The following is a 23,191-nucleotide window of genomic DNA, read 5'->3' as shown; positions in this document are numbered from 1 at the left end:
AATGTTGTTGAAATGGCAAGTGTTGTAGTATTTTGTCTTCAGTGTAGTGTTGATGTTCAAGTGATGTCTGTACTTTAAGAAGACCCAGTTTTTAACACGTCATATACTTGACTGATGTTGGTTGTCCCTAATTGCTCTTCATGTAGTCTATTTAATATGTTTACTCATATTTTACAATTGTTGATTTGTTGGAACAAGCACATATGTAATTAAAAGCAGGGGGTTGAATACACCTGTATTTGAAAAAGTTTATACAACCTAATTTCTTTAACTTTTGACCACTTTACTACGGTGTTTATCTACGTACAGTAAAATATTACTTATGGAAACTTATTTTTCTTATAGATAGTATTTGTATTGCACAGCAGTCATTTTAACTTGCTGCATTTCTCTCTTTGTCATAGCTTGATGTGCTTTTTGGAAACCTGGCAGAAATGTTGGAGTTCCAAAATGAATTTCTTCAAACACTTGAAGATGGAACAAGGCTGGTGCCTGACTTGGAAAAACTTGAAAAAGTTGATCAGTTCAAGGTAAAACTGGAAAAAATTCAAGAAAACATGTTGCTGAACATTAGACACTAATTATTGACAAAGACCAACATACACAATTGCTGGTTGTTTAACAAATTCTTTATACAAATTTGAAATAAATCACTTAAGCAATTTCAGATATTTGTTCATGACAAATGTATTGGCACCTTTTACATTTTCCGTAAAAATAAATAAATAAATAAATATATTCATTGATTGAAAACCATTTCACAGTAATTAAGTTGCATTATTCAGTGCTTTTTTAAAATTGTTTTAAAAGGTAGTTTGTTAAACTAACAGAAATGTGTATATTTTGGTTTATCGTATTAATTGGTGTCTAATGTTCACTAAATGCTTGTATTAAACTTTTTTTTTTCATTCGTGGTAAGTGTAAGGTCCAATACTTTTGTCTGCGACTGAACTAGTAAGAAGGGGATTAAGACTCCTTACACAGAATCTTACAATTGCTTTTATAACAGAATTCAAGACAACTTTAATATTTAAATATAAATGTGTAAGATAATATTGCAGATATCGCTGTACGTGTTAACTCTACATTGCAAGACAACATTTTCCAAATGCTATTGACAAGTCAGTTTTGGTGCCAGCTTTACAGTGGACTGCTTTGGTGTAATTGTGAAAATTTGTATTAAATTCAGCGTTATGTACAACAGTCCTGTCTCTCATATTTTGTTTTCCATGCACCAAGTATTTCAGTATCTACAGTCCTAAAATACCTATTAGTAATGTTCAGAAAATACAGTCTAACCCAGTAGTTGGTTAAATGCAAAATGTTATGCGATCCACAGTTGGATTTTCCAGTCACTTCAAATTAATTCCAATCTAATGTGATTTCATGCTTTAAACTCTTATGCATGGTCTGTAAATGATTTTGAAATAGATGAAGCCTGCAGATTTTGAGGTGCAATTTCATTAATGGGCATTTAACTGAAATCCAGACCAGAAGAAACTGAAAGCTGGCTAGTCCTGATATTATTTGCACGTGTCCTGTCTGCAGAAGGTGCTGTTCTCCCTGGGTGGCTCTTTTCTATACTACGCAGACCGCTTCAAGATCTACAGTGCGTTTTGTGCCAGCCATACAAAAGTTCCAAAGGTGTTTGTAAAAGGTAATTTTTTAAATTTATATTAAGATCCCATTATTCTAAAGCATTTACCTCTTCCTCTTAATTAGTAAAGCTGGACAGAGACCAAATAGTGTACAAAACTGAACCTTTTCAGAACTTTATGAAAAATGGAACGTTTAAATGAAGACCAAAGCATTTTAAACAAATCAACCAATAAAATTTTAAGTTGTTTCAGTCTGTTTCAATTTTTAGGAGATTGAGAACAAGCAGTTTTAAACTGGGGCTTGTCACTCCCAGTTAGGGTTGTGTGCTGGTAGAAAACATTTTCTCCATATTACTCCGATAGAGGAATTAACCAAATTAACATAAATAAGAGTGACACATAGGTAGATGGCTAACCTGCATTTGTAATTTTTTTGATCCTGTTGTAACCAGCAACAGTCCAAATTTGATATGGGAATGAGACAAGATTTACTTTTTATGGTGCATATTGAAACGTTGGGTCCTTTCTCATTCAAATTTCTAAAAATCTGTATTACTAGCAGTTCTGCTTGTTAATCTTTTTTAAGATTTGTAAATGCAAAGTTGTAAACCATGTGTTTTAAAAATCATACTCTCTTTTATTGTCTTTGTGTATTAGCTAAAACTGACCCTGCTTTCAAGGCCTTCCTTGATGCTCAGAATCCCAAACAGCAGCACTCCTCCACTCTGGAATCCTACCTGATTAAACCTATCCAGCGGGTGCTTAAGTACCCTTTGCTGCTGAGGGAGCTATATTCCTTAACAGACCCTGAAAGTGAAGAACATTATCATCTTGATGGTAAGAAATGAACATCTACTGGCAGATATCAACTTAATTTCCAGTGAGAGCCACGGCAAGTAATTCTCCAGCCAACAGCATGAAACTGCTGTTCATAAAGTATAGATAACTTGAAGCAATTCCCATGAAAATGGTATTAAGGTGAAATCATACATTTAGATTTAATAATAATAATCTTTATTATTATATAGCACCTTTCTTAGTAGACCACCATCACAAAGCACTTTACAAGATAGGAGACTAGGGTGTGTGAATTATGCATCAGTTGCAGAGTCACTTACAACAAAGTCTCATCTGAAAGACAGAGCACAAGGAAGTTAAGTGACTTGCTCAGGGTCACACAATGAGCTAGTGGTTGAGCTGGGATTTGAACCAGGGACCTCCTGGTTACAAGCCCGTTTATTTAACTACTGCACCCTCTTTTTGTTTCTTTAGTTGCAATGAAAGCAATGAACAAAGTAGCGAGCCACATTAATGAAATGCAAAAAATCCACGAAGAGTATGGTGCCGTATTTGACCAACTGATAGCTGAACAAATTGGAGAGAAAAAAGAGGCGAGTATCTGTTCAATATACATTTTTATATGCATTTTATCTTTATTTTTATTGAATTGAAATCCAAAATAGAAAGAGAGAGTACATTTTTGTTTACAAAAAAAATAAAAAGGATTGACCACTGTTTGCGTAGTTAAATAACTCTGATTCCGTTGTGCAGGTTGCAGATCTGTCGATGGGGGACTTGCTGCTTCACACAACAGTTGTTTGGCTTAACCCCCCTTCCTCTTTTGGAAAATGGAAAAAAGAACCAGAGTTAGCAGCGTTTGGTACGTCAAGTTATCAGGACAAAATAGCTGAAATATTAAAACATCCCTGGAGGAGTTCAAGAATAGAAGCTTTTTTTAAATGTGCATTCATTCAGGTTACTTTGTGAAAAAGATTAATACAGCCCACAGCTTGTATATTACTGCAAGGTATCGAAGGCTTTTAAGCAATATACATAATTAATAGTTACATTTTAAAGACTTTAATGTAAACTGCAATTTGATATTTTAAAACAACTTTCACTTAGAAATTTTTATTTTATATATTTATGAAAAGCAATGCATTATTTAGAAGTTATGTAAATCATTTAGTGTGTTAAAATATAGCAAGAAACTAAAATATATTTGCTTTTGCAAAAAAAATGCTTTTTAAAAGACAGTGTTATTCAATTTAAAGATGTATGACACTTAATGTGGACAAACACAGAATGCAGTCGAATTATTTCTGTAATCTCGAGCTGCAGTGGTAAAGTTAGGTGATGGTGAAGCTAAAGCCATAATAGTCAAAGTACCACTTAAACTTTTTATGCTGCCATTAAATATTCAAAGGAAATATAGCAATCTGCAGATAATAGCAATCTAGCTGTTGCTGACTCTAAATGGGTCTGCCTTTGTAACATGAAATGGTTCACAGTGACACCTAGTGGTACTCAAATATACAATTAGTGTATTTGAATTATTTTGCAGTTATGTAAATGGTTGTACTTGTGATTATATGATGATGAATAATCAATGTTAACGTAAACTACTGGTGCATAAACCTTGTTTTATTTATTTTTTCCTATTTCAGTTTTTAAAAATGCCGTTGTATTTGTTTACAAAGATTGCTCAAAGCAGAAGAAAAAAATGGCAAGTATTACATTCTTCATGTGTATTTATATAATCTAGTAAAGCAGTATTCACATCTGTTACAGTTCTGAGCTTAATTATTACATTTAGAGAACTAAACTGCACCATTTATTTATACTTACTGTAGATAATTTGATTTAAAAGAAACCCATGTGTGTAGAATTGTAAATATTTTAAAGCAAGACTAACTGTTTTATTTTTCTTAAAGGGGGCGTCTCATAGAGCTTCAGTCTCAGACGAGAGAGATCCATTTCGGTTCCGCCACATGATTTCTACTGATGCTCTTCAAGTTCGTGCACTTGCCAGTTCAGGTAAACTACTTCAACAGCCTGTAAATGTTTGATGTTAAATGTTCACTGGACTGCAATTGATTGGGAGATCACAGTTCAGCCAGAAATTATATTCCAACTTTTAGATATTTGGAGGCAGCCACACATTAATGTTCCACTCAATACTGCAGGAGTGCTTCAAGCCCCTTGCAGTAAACCTGAGAATACCCTGAACGTGCAGCAGCTTTTCAGATTTAGGTTGCTTTGTCTAGTACAGATGTGTTTTTACAGGCAGGGACCCACCACTAATGTTAGTGATTGCTGTAGCCATGAGTTCTTCAGCAACGTAGTTGCTTGGAGTGAAGCAGAGACAATTGTTCTGTCTTATGAGAATCAAATGAATACCTAATGTGCTATTAATGTAGAAGTTCATGTTTTTATTGCACATCAGATGCGGAGGGAGGTGCTGTGTGTGAAGTTGTGCATGTAAAATCTGAGTCTGAAGGAAGACCAGAAAGAACATTCCACCTGTGTTGCAGGTAAGCAGTAAACACTCTTGTTTCAGATTCTACATACTAAACCAGTTGCACTGAACACTTAATGCAGGAAAATAATAAATAATAAAAAAAAATCAACGTACAGTTAGATATCCAACATGCTGAGTTTTTGAAGCAGGAGCTATTTAGAATCAAAATATGTCAACGTATAGATCCTGGCGTCAAGTTTTTCTTTTCTCTTTTTCTGGATTTTTCTGCAGCCCTAGTTTTAGTTGCTAATGAATACAAACGTTTTCCTCAGTTTTCAGTGAATACTGCCGTTTCCATGTGTGGTCTGGTTGCTCTCGGGTGTTGATATCCTATTTTGAAATGGTTCATTCAGAGCATTTACAATGTTAAAATCGAGTTCTTCAGTATTGTTTCTATATTTACAGAAACGGTTAATCTCTGGGTCGTGGGCTGTATCAGCGGTGGATAATGTCGCGTCATGGGTATTCCCAATAGCCTAAATAATGAACACCAAAAACATCTTCTACATACAATCAGCTGCTCAGTTCAGGCAGCTTTATTTTTTAATCTGAGTGCAGGTTGTTACCACTAAGTTCTAATGCAAATTTATTAGCAAAAATAAAGTTGAATTAAATATCTAGTGATCTATAGATGTAGATCATGTTGTTTGTTCAGTAACTTACTCATAAAATTAATTCAAAGCCTATTGTGTTTTAGAGAAGAGGGCACATCGTCTGTGTTGTAATCAGTCTGTATCCAGTTGTTTTGATTCCTTCAAGTTGTCATTCAAATCAGATACTGGTTGCTATTGCTGTTGTAGTTACTGTATTACTGCTGACTCACCAAACACTATTCTCCTTCTTTTTTTATTTTTAATGCTTTATTTGCTAAACTGAATTCAGATAGATAGATTAGATGTGTATGACACAGCCTTTAGTCTATATGATTAGAAAGACATGCAGGGTGCGTGTACTGGAACAGAGCAGAAAAAGGTAAATTACAAACAGGAATATTTATTTATATATTTTCCAGTGGACTGATTTGCAACAGAGATCAAACATATTTTGAAGGATAACATTCAAGGTCCTTTATTAGCAATTTAAGGACCCCACATTGACCAATCAGCTTAAAGAAGATCTCCGATCCATTTTCTAAAATGCACTGGTGCAGCATTCTTAAAGTTGTGTTCATTTTTTTTTCAGCTCTCCAGAGAGTAAGAAAGACTTTTTAAAGACAATCCACTCTGTTCTTCGGGATAAACAGCGGAGGCAGCTTCTCAAAACTGAAAGTTTACCACCTAATCAGCAGTATGTGCCTTTTGGAGGGAAGCGGCTTTGTGCCCTGAAGGGAGCAAGACCTGTAATGAACAGAGCAGGTACAAAACATTTCTTTAATACAGTCTGTAGAGTGGGTTGTTGGAATGTGAAAATGTCATAAAACAAAATAGGCAGACTTTTTCCAAATGACAGGAAGAGAAGCATGTATTCTAGTTAAACCCACCTTAGCAAAGCAGATGGACTGCCAGAAAGACCTGCCCTCTGGTAAAGTAGACTGGCAACATACAAAAACTAAATATAAAACACAGGTTCTGAAAAACTACAAAAATAAGAAAATGGAAAATCTTTGGCTGTGTATATAGATTATTGTACACAATTAAATGTTCCTGTAATTGTTTGTTTTTGTCCAAAGGATTTGCTAAGTTATATGATAAGGTTTTTTACTGAATGTAAAGTGTTGATGGTCATCTTGTAAAGGTTAGCTAAAGTGTCCTTCAGAAAGGTTGCTGGATCCCTCTCAATGGGTAAGACTGAAATATGTAATGTTTAGCTATTAACTAAGCCTGCTTCTTTTATAATTACATTCAGATTGAATAGATTTGGAGCATCCAAGTGAAAACCAGCATATTTAAAACAAGAGTAGCTACAGAAGTAACCACCAACTAGCTTCAGTTAACATGCCAAGCAATTTGACAACATTTTATAGGGTTACCTAATTCTGAAAGTTTTTTTTTATTTTTTTATTTAACAAACCTTTTTCTCTCAAGTTTCTGCGCCGTCTAGGACTCTTGGGAAGAGAAAGCTTGTGAGGAACAGGTTTACCATTGATACAGACAGTGTGTTTGAGTGTAGTCCTTCTACAGAGACTCAGCAGCAACCCCAAGCTGCCATTAGCGCTGACACTGACCGCTGGGTGGAAGAGCAGTTTGATCTGGATCAATACGAGGATCAGGAGGATGTCAAGGAGACTGACATTCTGAGCGACGATGATGAGTACTGCGAATCAGTCAAGGAGCCTACTGTGGAGTATGACCTGCCAGCCCAGGTAAAAGCAGTCTCTCTCACGGACAACACAAAACCTGAGTGGGGGAATAATCATAAGACTGGGGATTCCCGTGCAATCAAAATGGCCCACCTTAAGAAACAATCTGCCGTATCAGGACTCAATTGCACCATAGAAAACAATGCCGAAGAGGTGATCTGGGTGAGACGGGAAGATTTTATACCTGTTCGAAACAGTGACATTTAAGGTTCCAAATAAAACAATACATACTATTCTTATCAAGGCAAAATGTCAATTTGCCATAGACCTGTGGTTGGGCGAAGTTTGCACATGGCTTCAGGCAGCTATATCACTCTGAGCGCATTTTTGCCAAATTTAGGCTTAGAACTTGAGATGGTGGATATTTTAATAAATAATGGCTTTTGGAGTAGTATTATACCAAGGGTAAGTTATTTATTCTGTTGATCAGGGGTTCTAATTAAATAATAAGGTGGGACATGTTTGCAGCTGTATTGGCACAGTTACTGTACCTATATGCTGTACAACTGTTCTGCAGTAAAAGGGGAGTTCTAGCACAATAAACAGTTTGTTTTATTTAATGTCATTCAAAAGTCACTTGGGGAATGCTTTCTTTACTAAACATATCTTGGTCAATTTAAACCAAGAATGAGATTAAACTTTATTTAATTTTATTAAGCTTCAGTTGAAACTAGAACACAAATTGTGGCTGCCGAGAGGTTAATTTGGGGTGCTGGGTGAGGTAACCGCAGATGAAATCATAATAGTTAAATAATGAAAGGATTTAAAGTCCTGTCCCGAAGACACACAATGACACTGTATGAAAGGAATATGTTTCTAAATGTAAACATTTCTGAATTCATCCTGTGATGTGTATATTTTGGTCAGACAGTTAAGACTCCTTTTGTCAGTTGCATTGCTGCTATTGCTAGTAATTTTAATAGTACTTTTTGCTTTCTGCATTTAACTCCTTTTTTTTTTTTTTTTGCTTAGTCCTCTTAGTCCATGTATAGGAAGTAAGTGTCCAAAAAGAGTAGAATCTGGACAACTATTTCCACAAGACGACGTTCTTTGTTTAATTCGTCTGCTGATGCATGCTGCCATAGCTGTCTGTACATAATGTCATTCTATAACGCACACGTCAGAAGGGTTCTTTAATATATTTCTTTTTATAAGCTGAAAGAAGGTCTATTTTTATGTTTTTAGGAATATGGTTCTGAAAAGTTGTAAATGCTTCTCAAAACATGTAATAAAAATGATGGAAAGAAGCATGGTGATTTGCAATGTTGCTTTTTTAACAGACTGACATTTAATGTTGCGTTTTGTTTCAGGCTGCATTTCTTCCACTAGTACAGCAGTGATTTAAAAAATTGACTCGAATATTCTTCTCTTCAAAATGAGGTGCATTTCCTTTCTTGCGAAAAACACGAGTTAGAGAAAGAATCCTGACATGACAGGAATGTCTATTTTTATTAGCTAGAAATGTACAGGCGCGCCAACCTAATGAATCAAGAGCACACCTTTCTGAGAACTAAATGAAGCTTGAATAAAACTTCAGTTCCAACACAACACTAAAGAAGATAAACAAACCAGAATAAAAAGTTCCAGCAGTTACCTGTTCCTACAGACTGTTCCTACTTTCACTCTCAATTGAACATGGTATGTGATGGAAAACAAAACTACTGTATTTTGAATTACACCGTGTAACAATTATTTTTTATTTTTTTGTTCCTGGGTAGTAAGTGTTATTTCCTAATTGCTTATGCAGTATAGAAAATGGCTATTATTCCCCACAAACTTTGCTTTTGTGACCAGGACAGTGATATTTCAAAATATCACTATTTCCAATATTACAGTATAATCGTAGATTAACGAAAAACTACTCACTTCTAAATCTTTTGTAGTCATTTTTGTGTTACTTTAGTATAAATGCATGTTAATTTGGATTCATATGTTTATTTTGAAATATCACTGTGAAATATCACTAGGATAAAAGGTATTTCTGATTCATAAGCAGTTGACAGAGTCAATACTCATGGTTCAGAAAGAAAGAGACAAACCTATTTGAGGAGCCTCTCTTCTTGAATGTCCACACAGTTGTACTGCTGCAAAAATGATTTAGAATTTATTCCTGTTTACAGAAACACAGTAAGGAGAACTTCTATTCCCCAAGACAAATATGATCCTTACTATCAGGCTCCATTATTTCCAGTACAGTCAGACAGTCGTGGGTAATGGCCCACTTACTTCAACTTACAGATAAGCTTTTTTATTATGCAGTACTTTATAATCTGGGCAGCAAAATTGATCAAATCAGAAAGATGTGGACATCATTCCTGATTCAATTAGATTATTAGGTATGCCTTTATCAACCCAACAGTGGTATGAGTGAGTAGCCTGGAAAATGACGCCTGAAGACTGTCACCCTCTATTATTTTTAGAGTAGTCTGAAATTGCAAGAGTGATGTTAATTGAAAAATTAAGGGTATTGTGTACATCCTTGCAACTCAAGTGGACATTTTTTTTTAATCTTTAAAATGACCCAATATATAAACAACGCCTTCACAAGATTATCTGCTGCTTAACCAGAAGAGTGGCAGAAAAGGTGACCCTGGGAACTGAAACTTTGAATGTATCAAGCTATTCAAGGGTACAAACATAATGATTGATATTCTGTATATACAAGGAGGCTGTGTGGTCAAGTGGTTAAAAAACAGGCTTGAAACCAGCAGGTACCTGAGCAAGTCATTTAACCTCCTTGGGTGAGATGTTCTTGTAAATAACTCTGCAGCTGATGTATAATTCACACACCTTAGTCTTGTATCTTGTGAAGCACTTTGTGATGGTTGTCCACTATGAAAGGCGCTATATACAACTAAAAATTATTACCGTACTCCTTTCAAACGGCCAGCGTTTATTTACAATATTAGCCAGTAGCCCCGTTGCCTATTGGACACCAGTGTTGTAACCAATTCAGATTCCCTTCGGAATCCTGTAACCCCTGGCACAACGCGCATGTGTACCATGAGATCAGCCCACAGGTACAGCTGATTTTGCTGCTGCTCGAGTCCGATCAATTGTGCACATGCTGCTGTACTTACATTTCGCTGTGCTTTTTTTTATATCAAATTAACTTTTCTATTTTAAGGTTACAATTGATTAACAGCAAGACAACAGTGATCATGTCTTGATGAATACATCATGATTGGTAATACTGAGTCAAGTACAGGGTTACTCATAAAATCCCCCTATATTGGTCCCCATTTGCACAATACCTTTATCAAAAAGGGGGAGTTGCATAGATAGTATTGGTAATGGGGGTAGAGAGCATGTGTTCTTGCCAACCTCATTTAGAAAGTATAGAACTGTTCAAAACAATGTAAATTATTCATTACTATGCACATCACTCTGATTCGATTATGTATTCCATAGAAAATGCTGAAAATCTATGGATTGAATGAATTGCTAGTACATTATTTGTGATTATACTTATAAATATTAAACACCGTAAAAGCAACATCCACTTCTTAAACAGGTTAAATGCTGGACGTGTGTGTGTGGATGGATGGATGGTGGAGGAGTCAAGTGTATGGCAGGACTTATGGTAAAAGGAATACTATTGGCTATTGCAGTAGTCCATCACTGTCAGAAGGCAGGGTTTATGTTTTCAACAGATCATGAGAACATTGTGGAAAAGTACTAAGGAGCTCACAACAGAGGACATAAAATCCCTCCATTTCCTCCGATGTTTCCCCCAATGCAACAATTCTCCCTGTTATTTTTATTTTCTCCAATTTAAGAAAACTAAAACTGTGCCAATGTATTGGTCATTGAGCTATGACAGACATTATGAACTCCACTTACATTTATGATATGTAATATCTACTACATATTCTGTTTTTTTTCAGATAGTTTTATTATCAGAAGGCATCCAAAGAATGTCAACAGAATATTCGCAAAAGTTGTCAGGTCAGCTCAAGAAGGCAATGACATCTTCAAAGAACTGCATGGCAGTGTTATTGGTGTTCATTGTGACATATCAAAAAGCAAGGATGTCATATCCACTCGGTGGTATTAGCCTGGAATGTCATGACATAGAAAAACAGGTGATTAAAGTAATAATAATAATACCATTTTTTTCCACTTATCTACACACCATACTCCACACTGTAAAGGGAAAAAAGTTATAGATTAAAAATACAAAACAGAAAGATCATAATTGGAAAAGACTCCACCCCGCTGAGTTAATACTTGGTGGAAGCACCTTTGGCAGCAATTACAGCTGTGAGTCTGTTGGGATCTACCAACTTTGCACACCTAGATTTGACAATATTTGACCATTCTTCTTTATAAAACTGTTCAAGCTCTGCCAAGTTCCTTGGGGAGCGCTGATGGACAGAAATCTTCAATGCCACAGATTTTTGATTGGATTTAGGTCTGGGCTCTGACTGGGCCACTCAAGGACATTTACCTTTTTTCTTTCTTAGCCACTCCAGTGTAGCTTTGGCTGTGTGCTTTGGGTCGTTGTCGTGCTGAAAGGTAAACTTCATCCTAGTTTCAGCTTTCTTTGAGAGGGCAGCAGGTTTTCCTCAATGACTTCTCTGTACTTTGCTCCATTCAATTTCCCTTCTATCGTGACGAGTGCCCCAGTCCCTGCCGATGAGAAACATCCCCGTAACATGATGTTGCCACCACCATACTTTGTACCAAACATAACGCTTTGCATTTAGGCCAAAAAGTTACATTTGAGTTTCGTCAAACCACAAAACTTTTTGCAACATGGCTACAGATTCTCCTGAGTGGTTTTTTCTTCTTACTTCAAATGGCTTTGAAGGTGGGCTTTCCTGAGTAATGACTTCCTTCTTGCCACCCAACCATACAGGCAAGATTTGTGGAGTGCTTGGGATATTGTTGTCACATGCACACTTTAAACAGTCTTGGCCTTAAAAGCCTGTAGCTCTTGCAAAGTTGCCATTGGCCTCTTAGTAGCTCCTCTGATCAGTCTCCTTCTTGCTCAGTCATCCAGTTTGGAGGGACGGCCTGATCTTGGCAGGGTCGTGGTGGTGCCATACATCTTCCACTTCTTAATAATCATCTTGACTGTGTTCCAAGGGATATTCAAGGTCTTTGATATTTTTTTTATACCCACCCCCTGATCTGTGCCTTTCAACAACTTTGTCCCAGAGTTATTTTGAAAGCAACTTGGTGCTCATGGTCTTTGCTTTGAAATTCACTACCCAGCAGAGGGAACCTACAGGAACTGCTGAACTTATCCTGAAATCATGTGAATCACTACAGTTTAACACAGGTGGAGGCTACTTAACTTGGTGTGTGATTTTGAAGGCAATTGAGCTAATTCAGGGTTGCTGTTACAAAGGGGGGTGGACACGTATCCAACCAAACTATTTCAGTTTTTATTTTTAATAAATTTTCTACAAATGTCTAGAATGTTTTTTTCACTTGGAAGGTGTGGGGTAGGATGAGTAGATAAATGGGAAAATAATAATTCCAGTTTATAAGGCAACAAAAAGTGAACATTTTTAAAAGGGGTGTAGACTTTCTATAGGCACTGTGTGTGTGTGTGTGTGTGTATATATATATATATATATATATATATATATATATATATATATATATATATATATAGCTCTGGAAACAATTAAGAGAACACTGCAAAATTATCAGTTTCTCTGGTTTTATTATTTATAGGTATGTGTTTGGGACAACTGGTCAAAATAGCAAAATGGACAAATGACAACTGGTCAAAATAATAAAAAAGATACAGTGTTGTCAGACCTCGAATAATGCAAAGAAAATAAGTTCAGATTCATTTTTAAACAACACAATACTAATGTTTTAATTTAGGAAGAGTTCAGAAATCAATATTTGGTTGAATAACCCTGATTTTCAAGCACAGCGTTCATGCATCTTGGCATGCTCTCCACCAGTCTTTCACATTGATGTTGGGTGACTTTATGCCACTCCTGGCGCAAAAATTCAAACAGCTCGGCTTTGTTTGATGGCTTGTAACCATCCATCTTCCTCTTGATCACATTCCAGAGGTATTCAATGGGGTTCAGGTCTGGAGATTGGGCTGGCCATGACAAGGTCTTGATTTGGTGGTCCTCCATCCACACCTTGATTGACCTGGCTGTGTGGCATAGAGCATTGTCCTGCTGGAAAAACCAATCCTCAGAGTTGGGGAACATTGTCAGAGCAGAAGGAAGCAAGTTTTCTTCCAGGACAACCTTGTACTTGGCTTGATTCATGCATCCTTCACAAAGACAAATCTGCCCGATTCCAGCCTTGCTGAAACACCCCCAGATGAGTCCAATTTTCAGCTTTGCCCAACACCTGGTCGTCTAATGGTTAGACGGAGACCTGGAGAGGCCTACAAGCCACAGTGTCTCGCACCCACTGTGAAATGTGGTGGAGGATCGGTGATGATCTGGGGGTGCTTCAGCAAGGCTGGAATTGGGCAGCTTTGGCATGAATCGAGCCAAGTACAAGGTTGTCCTGGAAGAAAAGGTTTTGTGGTCAGATGAGACCAAGATAGAGTTTTTTGGCCAAAACTCAAAGTGCTATGTATGGTGCAAACCTAACACTGCCCATGGCAGCATCATGCTGTGGGGATGCTTCTCATCAGCAGGGACTGGGCATCTTGTTGCAATTGAAGGAAGAATGGATGGCGCAAAACACAGGAAAATACTGCAAGAGAATCTGCTTCAGTCCGCTAAAAATTTGAAGCTTGGGAGGAAATTCACCTTTCAGAAGGACAATGATCCCAAGCACAAGGCCAAAGCAACATTGGAGTGGCTCAAGAACAAAAAGGTGAATGTCCTACAGTGGCCCAGTCAAAGTCTTGATCTCAATCCCATTGAGAATCTGTGGCACTATTTGAAAATTGCGGTCCACAAGCGTCCAACCAACCTGAACAATCTGGAGCAAATCTGCCAAGAAGAATGGGCCAAAATCACTCCGACACTGTGTGCAAAGCTGGTATATACTTACCCCAAAAGACTTAAAGCTGTTATTGCAGCAAAAGGTGGCTCTACCAAATATTAATGTGTGGGGGGGTGAATACTTATGCAAGCATGATATTTCAGTTTTTTATTTTTCTTAAAAATATTTTCCAACATAAAACCAATGTCACCTTACAATAATTGATTTTGAGTTTAAGTGTTTTAAAATAAAATATTGTACAGAATGAAATTTCAGTGTACCATTTGTAATTCAGTAATATGAGAGAATTGGTCAGGGGTCTGAATACTTTTGCAAGGCACTGTATATAAGCTCTTCAAAAAAAAATAAATGCATAGGTGTTTTGCATGTACTTCTTATAGCATTAGTATGGCACTTTGCATAGTAAAATAGACATTTCCAAAGACCCTCAACCTGTACACATACATCATTAAGACATTCAATAAAGTCTCTTTCAAAGGTCAAACAAAGTTCAAGGCCAACGGAAATCAGTAACTGGTATGCCCACCATTGGCATCGATAACGGCCTGACATCTCCACAACCCACTCTTGCTCAAGTGCCTGGAAAGTCCTTGTAACGTCTGTGACTCAAGGTGTTGTCACACACGTCAATCAAGCTTGTCACACAAATGCTCAATGGAGTTCAGATCTGGTGATTGAGACGGCCAAGGAAGCGCCTGAACATTGTTCTGAGTGAGGAAAGCTGTGGTGGCCCAGGTTGTTTGCGGTTGTGCATAGTCATGCTGGAAAGTTACATTACGATGGTTCATGAATGGGATCACATGAGGCCAAATGATCGGATGTCGGATTGCATTGAAGATGACAAAGGTTGGTTCTGCCACTGTTTGAGATTGCTGCCCACTCCATGACACTCCCACCACCAAATCTGTCAACTGTGGCACACTGTATACCCGGGCTCTTCCATCTGCACATCGAAGCAGAAATCTGGATTCATCACTGAACACCATATTTCTCCATCTTTGTATGGGCCATACTCTGTGATTATGACACCACTGAAGTCATAGTTGATGATGTTGTGGTGTAAGAATCACTTCTCTAACTGGTCTTCCTGCTCGGACACCTGCCTCCCATAGGTGGTTTCTGATAGTCTAGTCAGAAATTCTACATATTCCTGGTACTGCAGATGTTGTAGAGGTTGCAGTGGTGAACCTGACATGTAAATGATGTAAGCATATAAATCTGTCTTGGGCTGCCATCGTCACACTTGGTCTACCGGATATTGGGCGGTCAAGTGTTGTTCCTCCTTGCTGGTATCAGTGCCCAAGTTATCCTATAGTGCTTTGGGAGACATTCATTACCATGGTGTATTGAGATTCGCCGGCTTCAAGCGTACAATAGCATTATTCCTTTGAGCCTCGGTAAGTCTAGGCATAACTTCAAATGTGTCTGCAGTGAACACCAATAAGACATGCAAGCAGAGAAGCCTTCACTTTTTGCATATGTCATGCATTTTCGATCCTGACAATGTGACCTTCTGTCAGCAAAACGTGTTTAAATAAAATGCAACGGTGGGGCAGCTGGGTGGTGACGTCACGCCAGATGCAGGAAGAAAACAAAGACAAGGTAACTGCAGTGCAAAAGGCGTGGCCTGCACCATTTATTACAACAACAAAAATAAATAAACTATTTTAACAAAAACACTGCTCACAGAACTAAATAAAAGTTTTATACAAAATAATCACGAACACAAACAATAATACGATGCTATTATTAGGGCAGCTGCTGTCACTGTTCCTAGACTCTTTGCTTTATTTGTTATTTCCTTTCTCCTCTCGCTCTCCCATACTCTCCTCTGTACTCCCCACCCAGAGTGCAAAGAGCTGCAGGTTTTTATTCACCAGTTCAGTAGTTCATTTTTTTGCAATTACTTTTAGATTGTCTTTTAATTATTGTCACAAGGCTTTCAATTATTGACAATTATTGTCAGATACTGTAATTTGTTTTATTTAAAGGGTGACAATAATTTATTGATTTATTACTTTTGATTATTAGCTTGTTAAACAACAGTATATGTATTTGTTCATAAACCTCTTCTAAGATTATAAACCGTTAATTCTTCCTAACACGTAATGTTCTAGTGTATTAACTAAATTCATATACAGGGTGACAATACGGTCTCAAAGTGGTCCACAAAGCAGTCTCAAGCACAGAGAGAAAGTTGAAGTTAGAATTAACAAAAGGGAAAGAGGATCAGCCCACCACAAGCGATCCCAAGCCTGCCCAGAACTACCAGCACACATATACAGAGTGTTTGTGAGTCCAGTGGGGTGCAGCCAAGCGCTAGTGTCAGCCCTACACAGTGAGTGTGTGTATGGTACTAAAGCATAGCAATTCCTATAATAAGAAAATTAAAAAATACTAAACGATATTTATTTTGTTAAACATTTTTTAAAAAGCTAAATAGTTAGTGACAAGACAGGTATAACAATATATTGCACTGATGTAGCAAATAAATATTCCTGTTTGCATGTAATCTAATGAATGTCTGTATTGTTGAGATCATGTCTAATTTTTTGAAGCCAGATTTATCTAATCATGGTTAAGATAGAATAACCGTTACAATTATTTGAAGAATATAATTTAATCTACAGAGTAATTATTGTGCAAAGTCTTACAGTGCAGTTGAATGGATTTTGTTTTATGGTTGAATAGATTATTTTATTAAGTCACTTTCAATCAGTAAACCTGTGCATGCTACTCGGTTAAACATATGACTGACTACTTGAAGGTTCAAACTGTTTTCTGTTTTGGTAAATGAACCATGGGTGTTAGCAGGCATGGACGTAGTTGGCAAGCTGTCAAACACACAGAGGGAACATCGGTATATTTGTGTGGTAATTGATTACTGCACAAAATGGACAAAAGCTTTCCATTTGAAGACAAAATCTCCTGCAGAGTTTGAAGATTGCATAGTACTATTATTCTATAAATTTGGAGCACCAAAATGCATTTTGACTGACCAGGGGAGAGAATTTGTCAACAAGGTAAAACTTGGAAATTCTTTTTCAAGTTTGAATGCATTATTTTACCATGAAGACTAACATTAAACACAAAAGTGAGATAGCTTTTAGAATTTCACTCATTGTATGTATAAATACTATTTTGTAATCTTAAGTAAGGTTACTAGCTGACTATGCTACACTGTAACACTTCATAGTGGGCAGTATGAGTATACATACATTTTATTACATCATTGTGTGTACTTTGTTTTCTGCAGATCAACACAAGACTGTGGATCTTGTTAAATATAAGAGTCTATCTGCACCATATCATTCACAAACAAATGGTATAGTGGAGAAAATGAACTAACGTACTGTATTGTTTTGGCAGAAAGGGCATTTCAATATATTGTGTGCCAAGCAAGACCATGTAATATTTTTTAATGCATTGCAGTATTTATCAACTGACAATCTTGTTGAATGTTATATGCATAATGCATATTTAATGATTTACAGAGCACTCCACAAAAAAAAAAAACTGTTTCAGCTGTTGTGCTTTTGTTATCAATAACCAATTACTGCACTTGAGTGAATACAATAATACATGTATGGACTGGAACCTAGCAGGCTCCCTGGTACAAAATAAATGATACATGCCAAAAGAAAATTGCTGCTGTTTTTGCTAGTATTTAAAAAAATTAGGTTAAAAATGATTTATTAAAACCAACCCCTCACCAAAGTTTACACCTTTTTTCATAATAACATATTTTGCTGACATAATATAAAGTGATAAACATTTCAATGTTATAAAAGCAAGCTTTAAGATACACACCATCTTTGTGAAAATTATGAAAATTCTTGTTTTTCTTTTGTAGATAGGCCGCATTCTATGTTTACATTCAAATTACATGTCATAAATTACTGAAGATTTAGACCAAGAAAAAAACTGATATCGCACAGCATCAGGCCAAAGAATTATTAGGGTTTGTCTCAACCTGATGGTCCTTAACTTAAGAGTACTGCTTTAGGAGAGGTAAGAAACCCCTGTAAAATATAAATCAATAATTTTTGGGACCCTATGTCATTACAACGATTAGAGGGGTACATGCAGATCTAATGAAAGAGAATGGAAAAGGTTGAACAAAAGTCCATGCAGCTCAATTTAAACACTTCATGCCAAAAACGGGCCGAATTCCACACAACTTTTAAAAGTGACAGGGAGTGATAACAATGAGACGGCACAGGCAGCTGACGGACACCATGAGAAGGCACAGGCAGAGGGCGGAGACAATGAGATGGCACAGGCAGAGGGCAGAGACAATGAGATGGCACAGGCAGAGGGTGGAGCCAATTAGATGGCACAGACAGAGGGCGGAGTCAATGAAAAGGCACAGGCAGAGGGCGGAGCCAATGAGAAAACACAGGTGCAGGGCAGAGACAATGAGAAGGCACAGGAATAGGGTAGAGATTCAGTGCCGTGAAAAAGTATTTGCCCCTTGTCCTATTTTCTGCATTTTTGCCTCTTTTTGACACTGAATGTTATCAGATCTTTAACCAAAATCTAATGTTAGATAAAAGGGACACTGAGTGAACAAATAACACAACATTTTGATACGTATTTCATTTATTTATTAAAGAAAATGCGACATCCAATGCCCCTGTGTGAAAAAGTAATCACCCCCTTAGACTGCAACCAAACGCTTCCTGTAGTTATTGATCAGTCTTTTAGCGTCGTACAGGAATTTTGGCTACTCCTTCAGCAAAACTACATCAACTCAATGAAATTTGTGGGTTTTTGAGCATAAACTGCTTGTTTCTGGTCCTGCCACAACATCTCAATGGGGTTTAGGTCTGGACTTTGACTAGGCCATTCTAAAACATTAAATTTCTTGTTCTTCAACCATTCTGATGTAGACTTGCTTGTGTGTTTCGAATCATTGTCTTGCTGCATGACCCAGCTGCGCTTCAGCTTCAGCTCACGGACGGATGGCCTGACATTTTCCTGTAGAATTCTCTGATACAGAACAGAATTCATGGTTCCTTCAATGATGGCAAGTCGTCCAGGTCCTAATACAGCAAAGCATGACATTACCCCCACCATGCTTGACTGCTGGTATGAGGTTCTTACTGTGGAATGCAGTATTTGGTTTTCACCAGATATAATGGGCCCCATGTTGGCCATAAAGTTCCACTTTTGACTCATCTGTCCGTAGAACATTGTTCCAGAACTCTTGAGGATCATCCAGGTGATTTTTGGCAAAACTTGAGACGAGCATTCATGTTCTTCTTAGTGAGCAGTGGTTTCTGCCTTGCTACTCTGCCATGAAACCCATTTTTGCCCAGTGTCTTTCTGATTGTGGAGTCATGAACATTGACCTTAGCTGAGGCGAGAGGCCTGCAGATCCCTGGATGTTGTTCTAGGGTTCTTTGTGACTTCGTGGACGATTTTACGCCTTGCTTGGCAGGATGGCACTCCTGGGAAGATTCACTACTGTCCCAGACTTTCTCCATTTGGACAACATGGCTCTGACTGTAGTTTGGTGGAGCCCCAGAGCCTTAGAAATGGCTTTGTAACCCTTTCCAGACTGATAGGCATCAACAACTTTTTTTCAGGAGGTCTTCAGGAATTTCTTTTGATCATGGCATGGTGTGCCTCTAGAACCTGTGTGCTCACAACTTGTTAAGGGCCAAAGTTAGTCAGATCTATATGGGGCAGGACTGTCCCAAATCAGGCCTGATTGTTAACCAAAGTATTCAAACAGCTGACCCTAATTATCCCTTTAATTGGGTTGAGTTAACTGGGGGGGGGGGGGGCAATAACTTTTTCACACCTGAAGATTTTGCATGTTTGATTATCTTGCACACCAAACAAAAGAAAGAAGCACCAAACTTTGGTGTCATTTTTTTCTCTCAGACACCCTCTATATATTACTAAAACCCATGAAAAGATCGGTCTTAATTCAATGTGAAAAATGTGCAAAAATACAGAAAATCAGACAGGGGGCAAATACTTTTCATGGCACTGTAGTGGGAGTATAGAAAATATAGTTGTGTTAATTAAGTAAATATTAAGTAGTTAATAGTAAATGTTAACAAAGTCACATTTTCAAGTTTAATAATTTACATTTCATTAGCATGTATTGATTATGCATGGGCTGGTGTTACAAGGAATACATTTGTTATAAAAATTGGAAGTTATAAAATTTTGGATACAGACATAGAATGCATGTGGCCGGGAATGGAGCTTGAAAGTGAAGTAAGTTTTACTTTATTAGACTATTGTTGGATTTTGTAACAAGTTCTATTCTTGGAAATGCAGCCATGGAAAAAACTTGAAGGAACTCGGCAGGTAAGTTGGCCCAAACATCTTGGAGAACTAACCACAGTTCCTCTGTGGATTTAGGCAGTCTCAGTTGCTTCTCTCTCTTCATGTAATCCCAGACAGACTGGATCATGTTGAGATCAGGGCTCTGTGGGGGCCAGACCATCACTTCCAGGACTCCTTGTACTTCTTTACGCTGAAGATAGTTCTTAATGACTTTTGCTGTATGTTTGGGGTTGTTGTCATGCTGCAGAATAAATTTGGGGCCAATCAGATGCCTCCCTGATGCTACAGCCAAATGTTTCAAATTTTGACTCATCAGTCCAGAGCACCTGCTGCCATTTTTTTGCACCCCAGTTCCTGTGTTTTCGTGCATAATTGAGTCGCTTGGCCTTGTTTCCACGTCCGAGGTATGGCTTTTTGGCCGCAATTCTTCCATGAAGGCCACTTCTGACCAGACTTCTCTGGACAGTTTAGTGAGTTAAAATGCCCCCACTAAACACTAAATCCAGAACAATAATCCACACAGGATAATTGTTGAGAGGTTTACTCACAAGTAAACAACTTGCGCTTCCTTCTGCTCTTGTTAGACTTTGGTTCACCAACAGGTACACATACACTGCTTCCCTCCAGCAAAACAATAATACAGCACTACTTGCCCTTTTAAAGTACTTCCACACAGGCACCTTTGGAACCACCCTGTTACACTAGCACACTCTTACAGCACCACGCATTGTTTCTCTCTAAGACTATTACCCCTCCAATCCACTTCCCTCATCGCTAATGCTATGCTTTCTTTTATGTCCCATAATTCCCACTAATAGGTAATCTGACTTTCGAAACTTCTTTGGGATCATGGGAACTTAAGTTCACTATTGTAGCAGGGCAATAGGTAAGCCCTGCTGTGTAAATGTGTTATTTGTTTATTTTTAGAACAGGGTCTCCCCCTCTACCCATGTGTTATTTTGTATTTGTTTATTATGATTTATCTATTGTATATGATGGCATGTTATTGTTTATTTGTATATATTTTGTGTGTGTATATATATATATATATATATATATATATATATATATATATATATATATATATATATATATATATATATATATATATATATATATATCTGCCACAACAAAACAAAACGTTGTTTTATGTAACAAGTCTCCACCCAATCATTTTGAGTAGGAGACGGTCTCTAATAGGAGAACGAATGATTAAAAACCTTGTGCAGAAAGTGGCCATCTCCCAAATTCAGTGATTCATTTGTTGCTAAATCGAGAGATGGCCACCTGTATATAAACCCACAGCTCTCTGCACTCTGTGTGGGCGTACAGAGGAGAGTGGGGGTGAGTGAGAGTAGATATAATTTAAAACAAAACTAAACAAAATATATAGGATCCGTGAAGGCTACTGCCCAGCCGGACCTGTGTTTTAAGTGTTCTAGATTTTGTTTTGTTTAACCTTTTCTTTTCCCTCTGTGAACAGTGTTTTCTGTTTGTTTAAATATTTAATTTATTTTTGTTATTTGTTTAAAAAAACGGCGCATAGTGCATCTTTTCACTGCAGTACCTGTCTGCTACTCTTCTAGCATCTGGCGTGACGTCACCACTCAGCAATAACCTGTCACAACTATATACAATGTGCTATTTTACAATGACAAAACGGCTTTCTTCTGTTTGACTGCAAAGGCAATATGTCGTATCCCCACATTTCTGATACCTTCTGCATTAAAAACTGACTGTTTGTCACACAACCTCTCCCCCAACTCAGACCTACCAGGTCCAGCAGCCTTTTTACCCAAACAATGAACTCTCAATGAACTCTCAATGAACTCTCGACAGCCCACCTGCGTTAACATTTTTCGAGCCACTTTAGTGTTCTATAGTAAACTTGTACTGTTGCAGGGCCAAGAACCACATGGTCACTTTTGCGTTCTTTTCTTTGTTCTTCTTCATCCATTTTAATGGTGAGTGATCTGTGACTAGCGTGAATTCTCAAATTCTCAGTATTGCTTACAATAGTTGCTTACTTAGTGTGTTATGTAAATTTACTAGCAAATATGTTCCAAACTACACTGAAATGAACATTTCCTTAAAGTATGTCATACATTTTCTTGAAGTGAGGTGGAGTCACAGGGAACCTTTTGTGTATCTTGAAGAATTTAACGAACCAGTTAAGCTAGATCCACCCCTGTTAATCACTGAATAATTGATTTTGTTCACTGTTAAATTAAACCAAAATCCTACATGCTATATTCTACTTTTTTGTGTGTGTTTTGTGCAACGGGGAGGGGGCAAGTAGATTTTTAAGAAGGACAAGTAGATTTTTCTAGCATTTTGTCCCTTGGACAACAGGTTTTTTGCTCTAAATGCCCAGAAATATGTGTGCAATACAAAACTCAATCTAAAGCATAACAATAGTACATGTACATAATTTTCTTTTTTGCATGGTTTGTTCAGATCTTGGAAACTAACAATTTTCTTTTTCTAACCAACAGATAGGGCAGGTTCCAGCAAGTCCTAAATGTTAGAAAAGAAACTTAGTAAATGACCAATTTAAGAATGTTCTGTAATATGCTATTTCCTATCTTAAATTAAGATGGGAAAATAAGTTAGGAAAGCATTGTCTGTAAAATCAACTCTCCTAAACATTCAATCTCTGAAGATAAAATACGAATGTCACTTTGGATGCTTTTGTAATATGGCCCCTGGTCTGGCAGTGGAACATGAAATAAGCAATATGGTTGG

At 37.3% G+C, this 23,191-nt stretch overlaps 1 protein-coding gene across 4 annotated transcripts in view; it reads left to right on the top strand.

Annotated features, from left to right (window-relative positions):
• LOC121320410 (T-lymphoma invasion and metastasis-inducing protein 1-like) overlaps positions 1-8,445 on the top strand; it is a 104,278-nt gene extending 95,833 nt beyond the window's left edge. For all 4 annotated transcript variants that reach the window (XM_041258711.1, XM_041258712.1, XM_041258714.1 and 1 more), the window contains 10 exons: positions 405-530; positions 1,549-1,657; positions 2,256-2,435; positions 2,871-2,989; positions 3,150-3,258; positions 4,046-4,104; positions 4,313-4,415; positions 4,825-4,912; positions 6,082-6,254; positions 6,924-8,445. In XM_041258711.1, the coding sequence (XP_041114645.1) occupies positions 405-530; positions 1,549-1,657; positions 2,256-2,435; positions 2,871-2,989; positions 3,150-3,258; positions 4,046-4,104; positions 4,313-4,415; positions 4,825-4,912; positions 6,082-6,254; positions 6,924-7,405 (1,548 nt within the window). In that variant the 3' untranslated portion in view covers positions 7,406-8,445. The remainder of the gene's footprint in view (positions 1-404; positions 531-1,548; positions 1,658-2,255; positions 2,436-2,870; positions 2,990-3,149; positions 3,259-4,045; positions 4,105-4,312; positions 4,416-4,824; positions 4,913-6,081; positions 6,255-6,923) is intronic.
• The last annotated feature ends 14,746 nt before the right edge of the window (positions 8,446-23,191 follow it).

The sequence above is a fragment of the Polyodon spathula genome, chromosome 9, assembly GCF_017654505.1.
Source record: "Polyodon spathula isolate WHYD16114869_AA chromosome 9, ASM1765450v1, whole genome shotgun sequence".
NCBI classification, from domain to species: Eukaryota; Metazoa; Chordata; class Actinopteri; order Acipenseriformes; family Polyodontidae; genus Polyodon; species Polyodon spathula.
The sequence above is the reverse complement of the archived record's forward strand: the minus strand, read 5'-3'. Positions and strand labels throughout refer to the sequence as shown.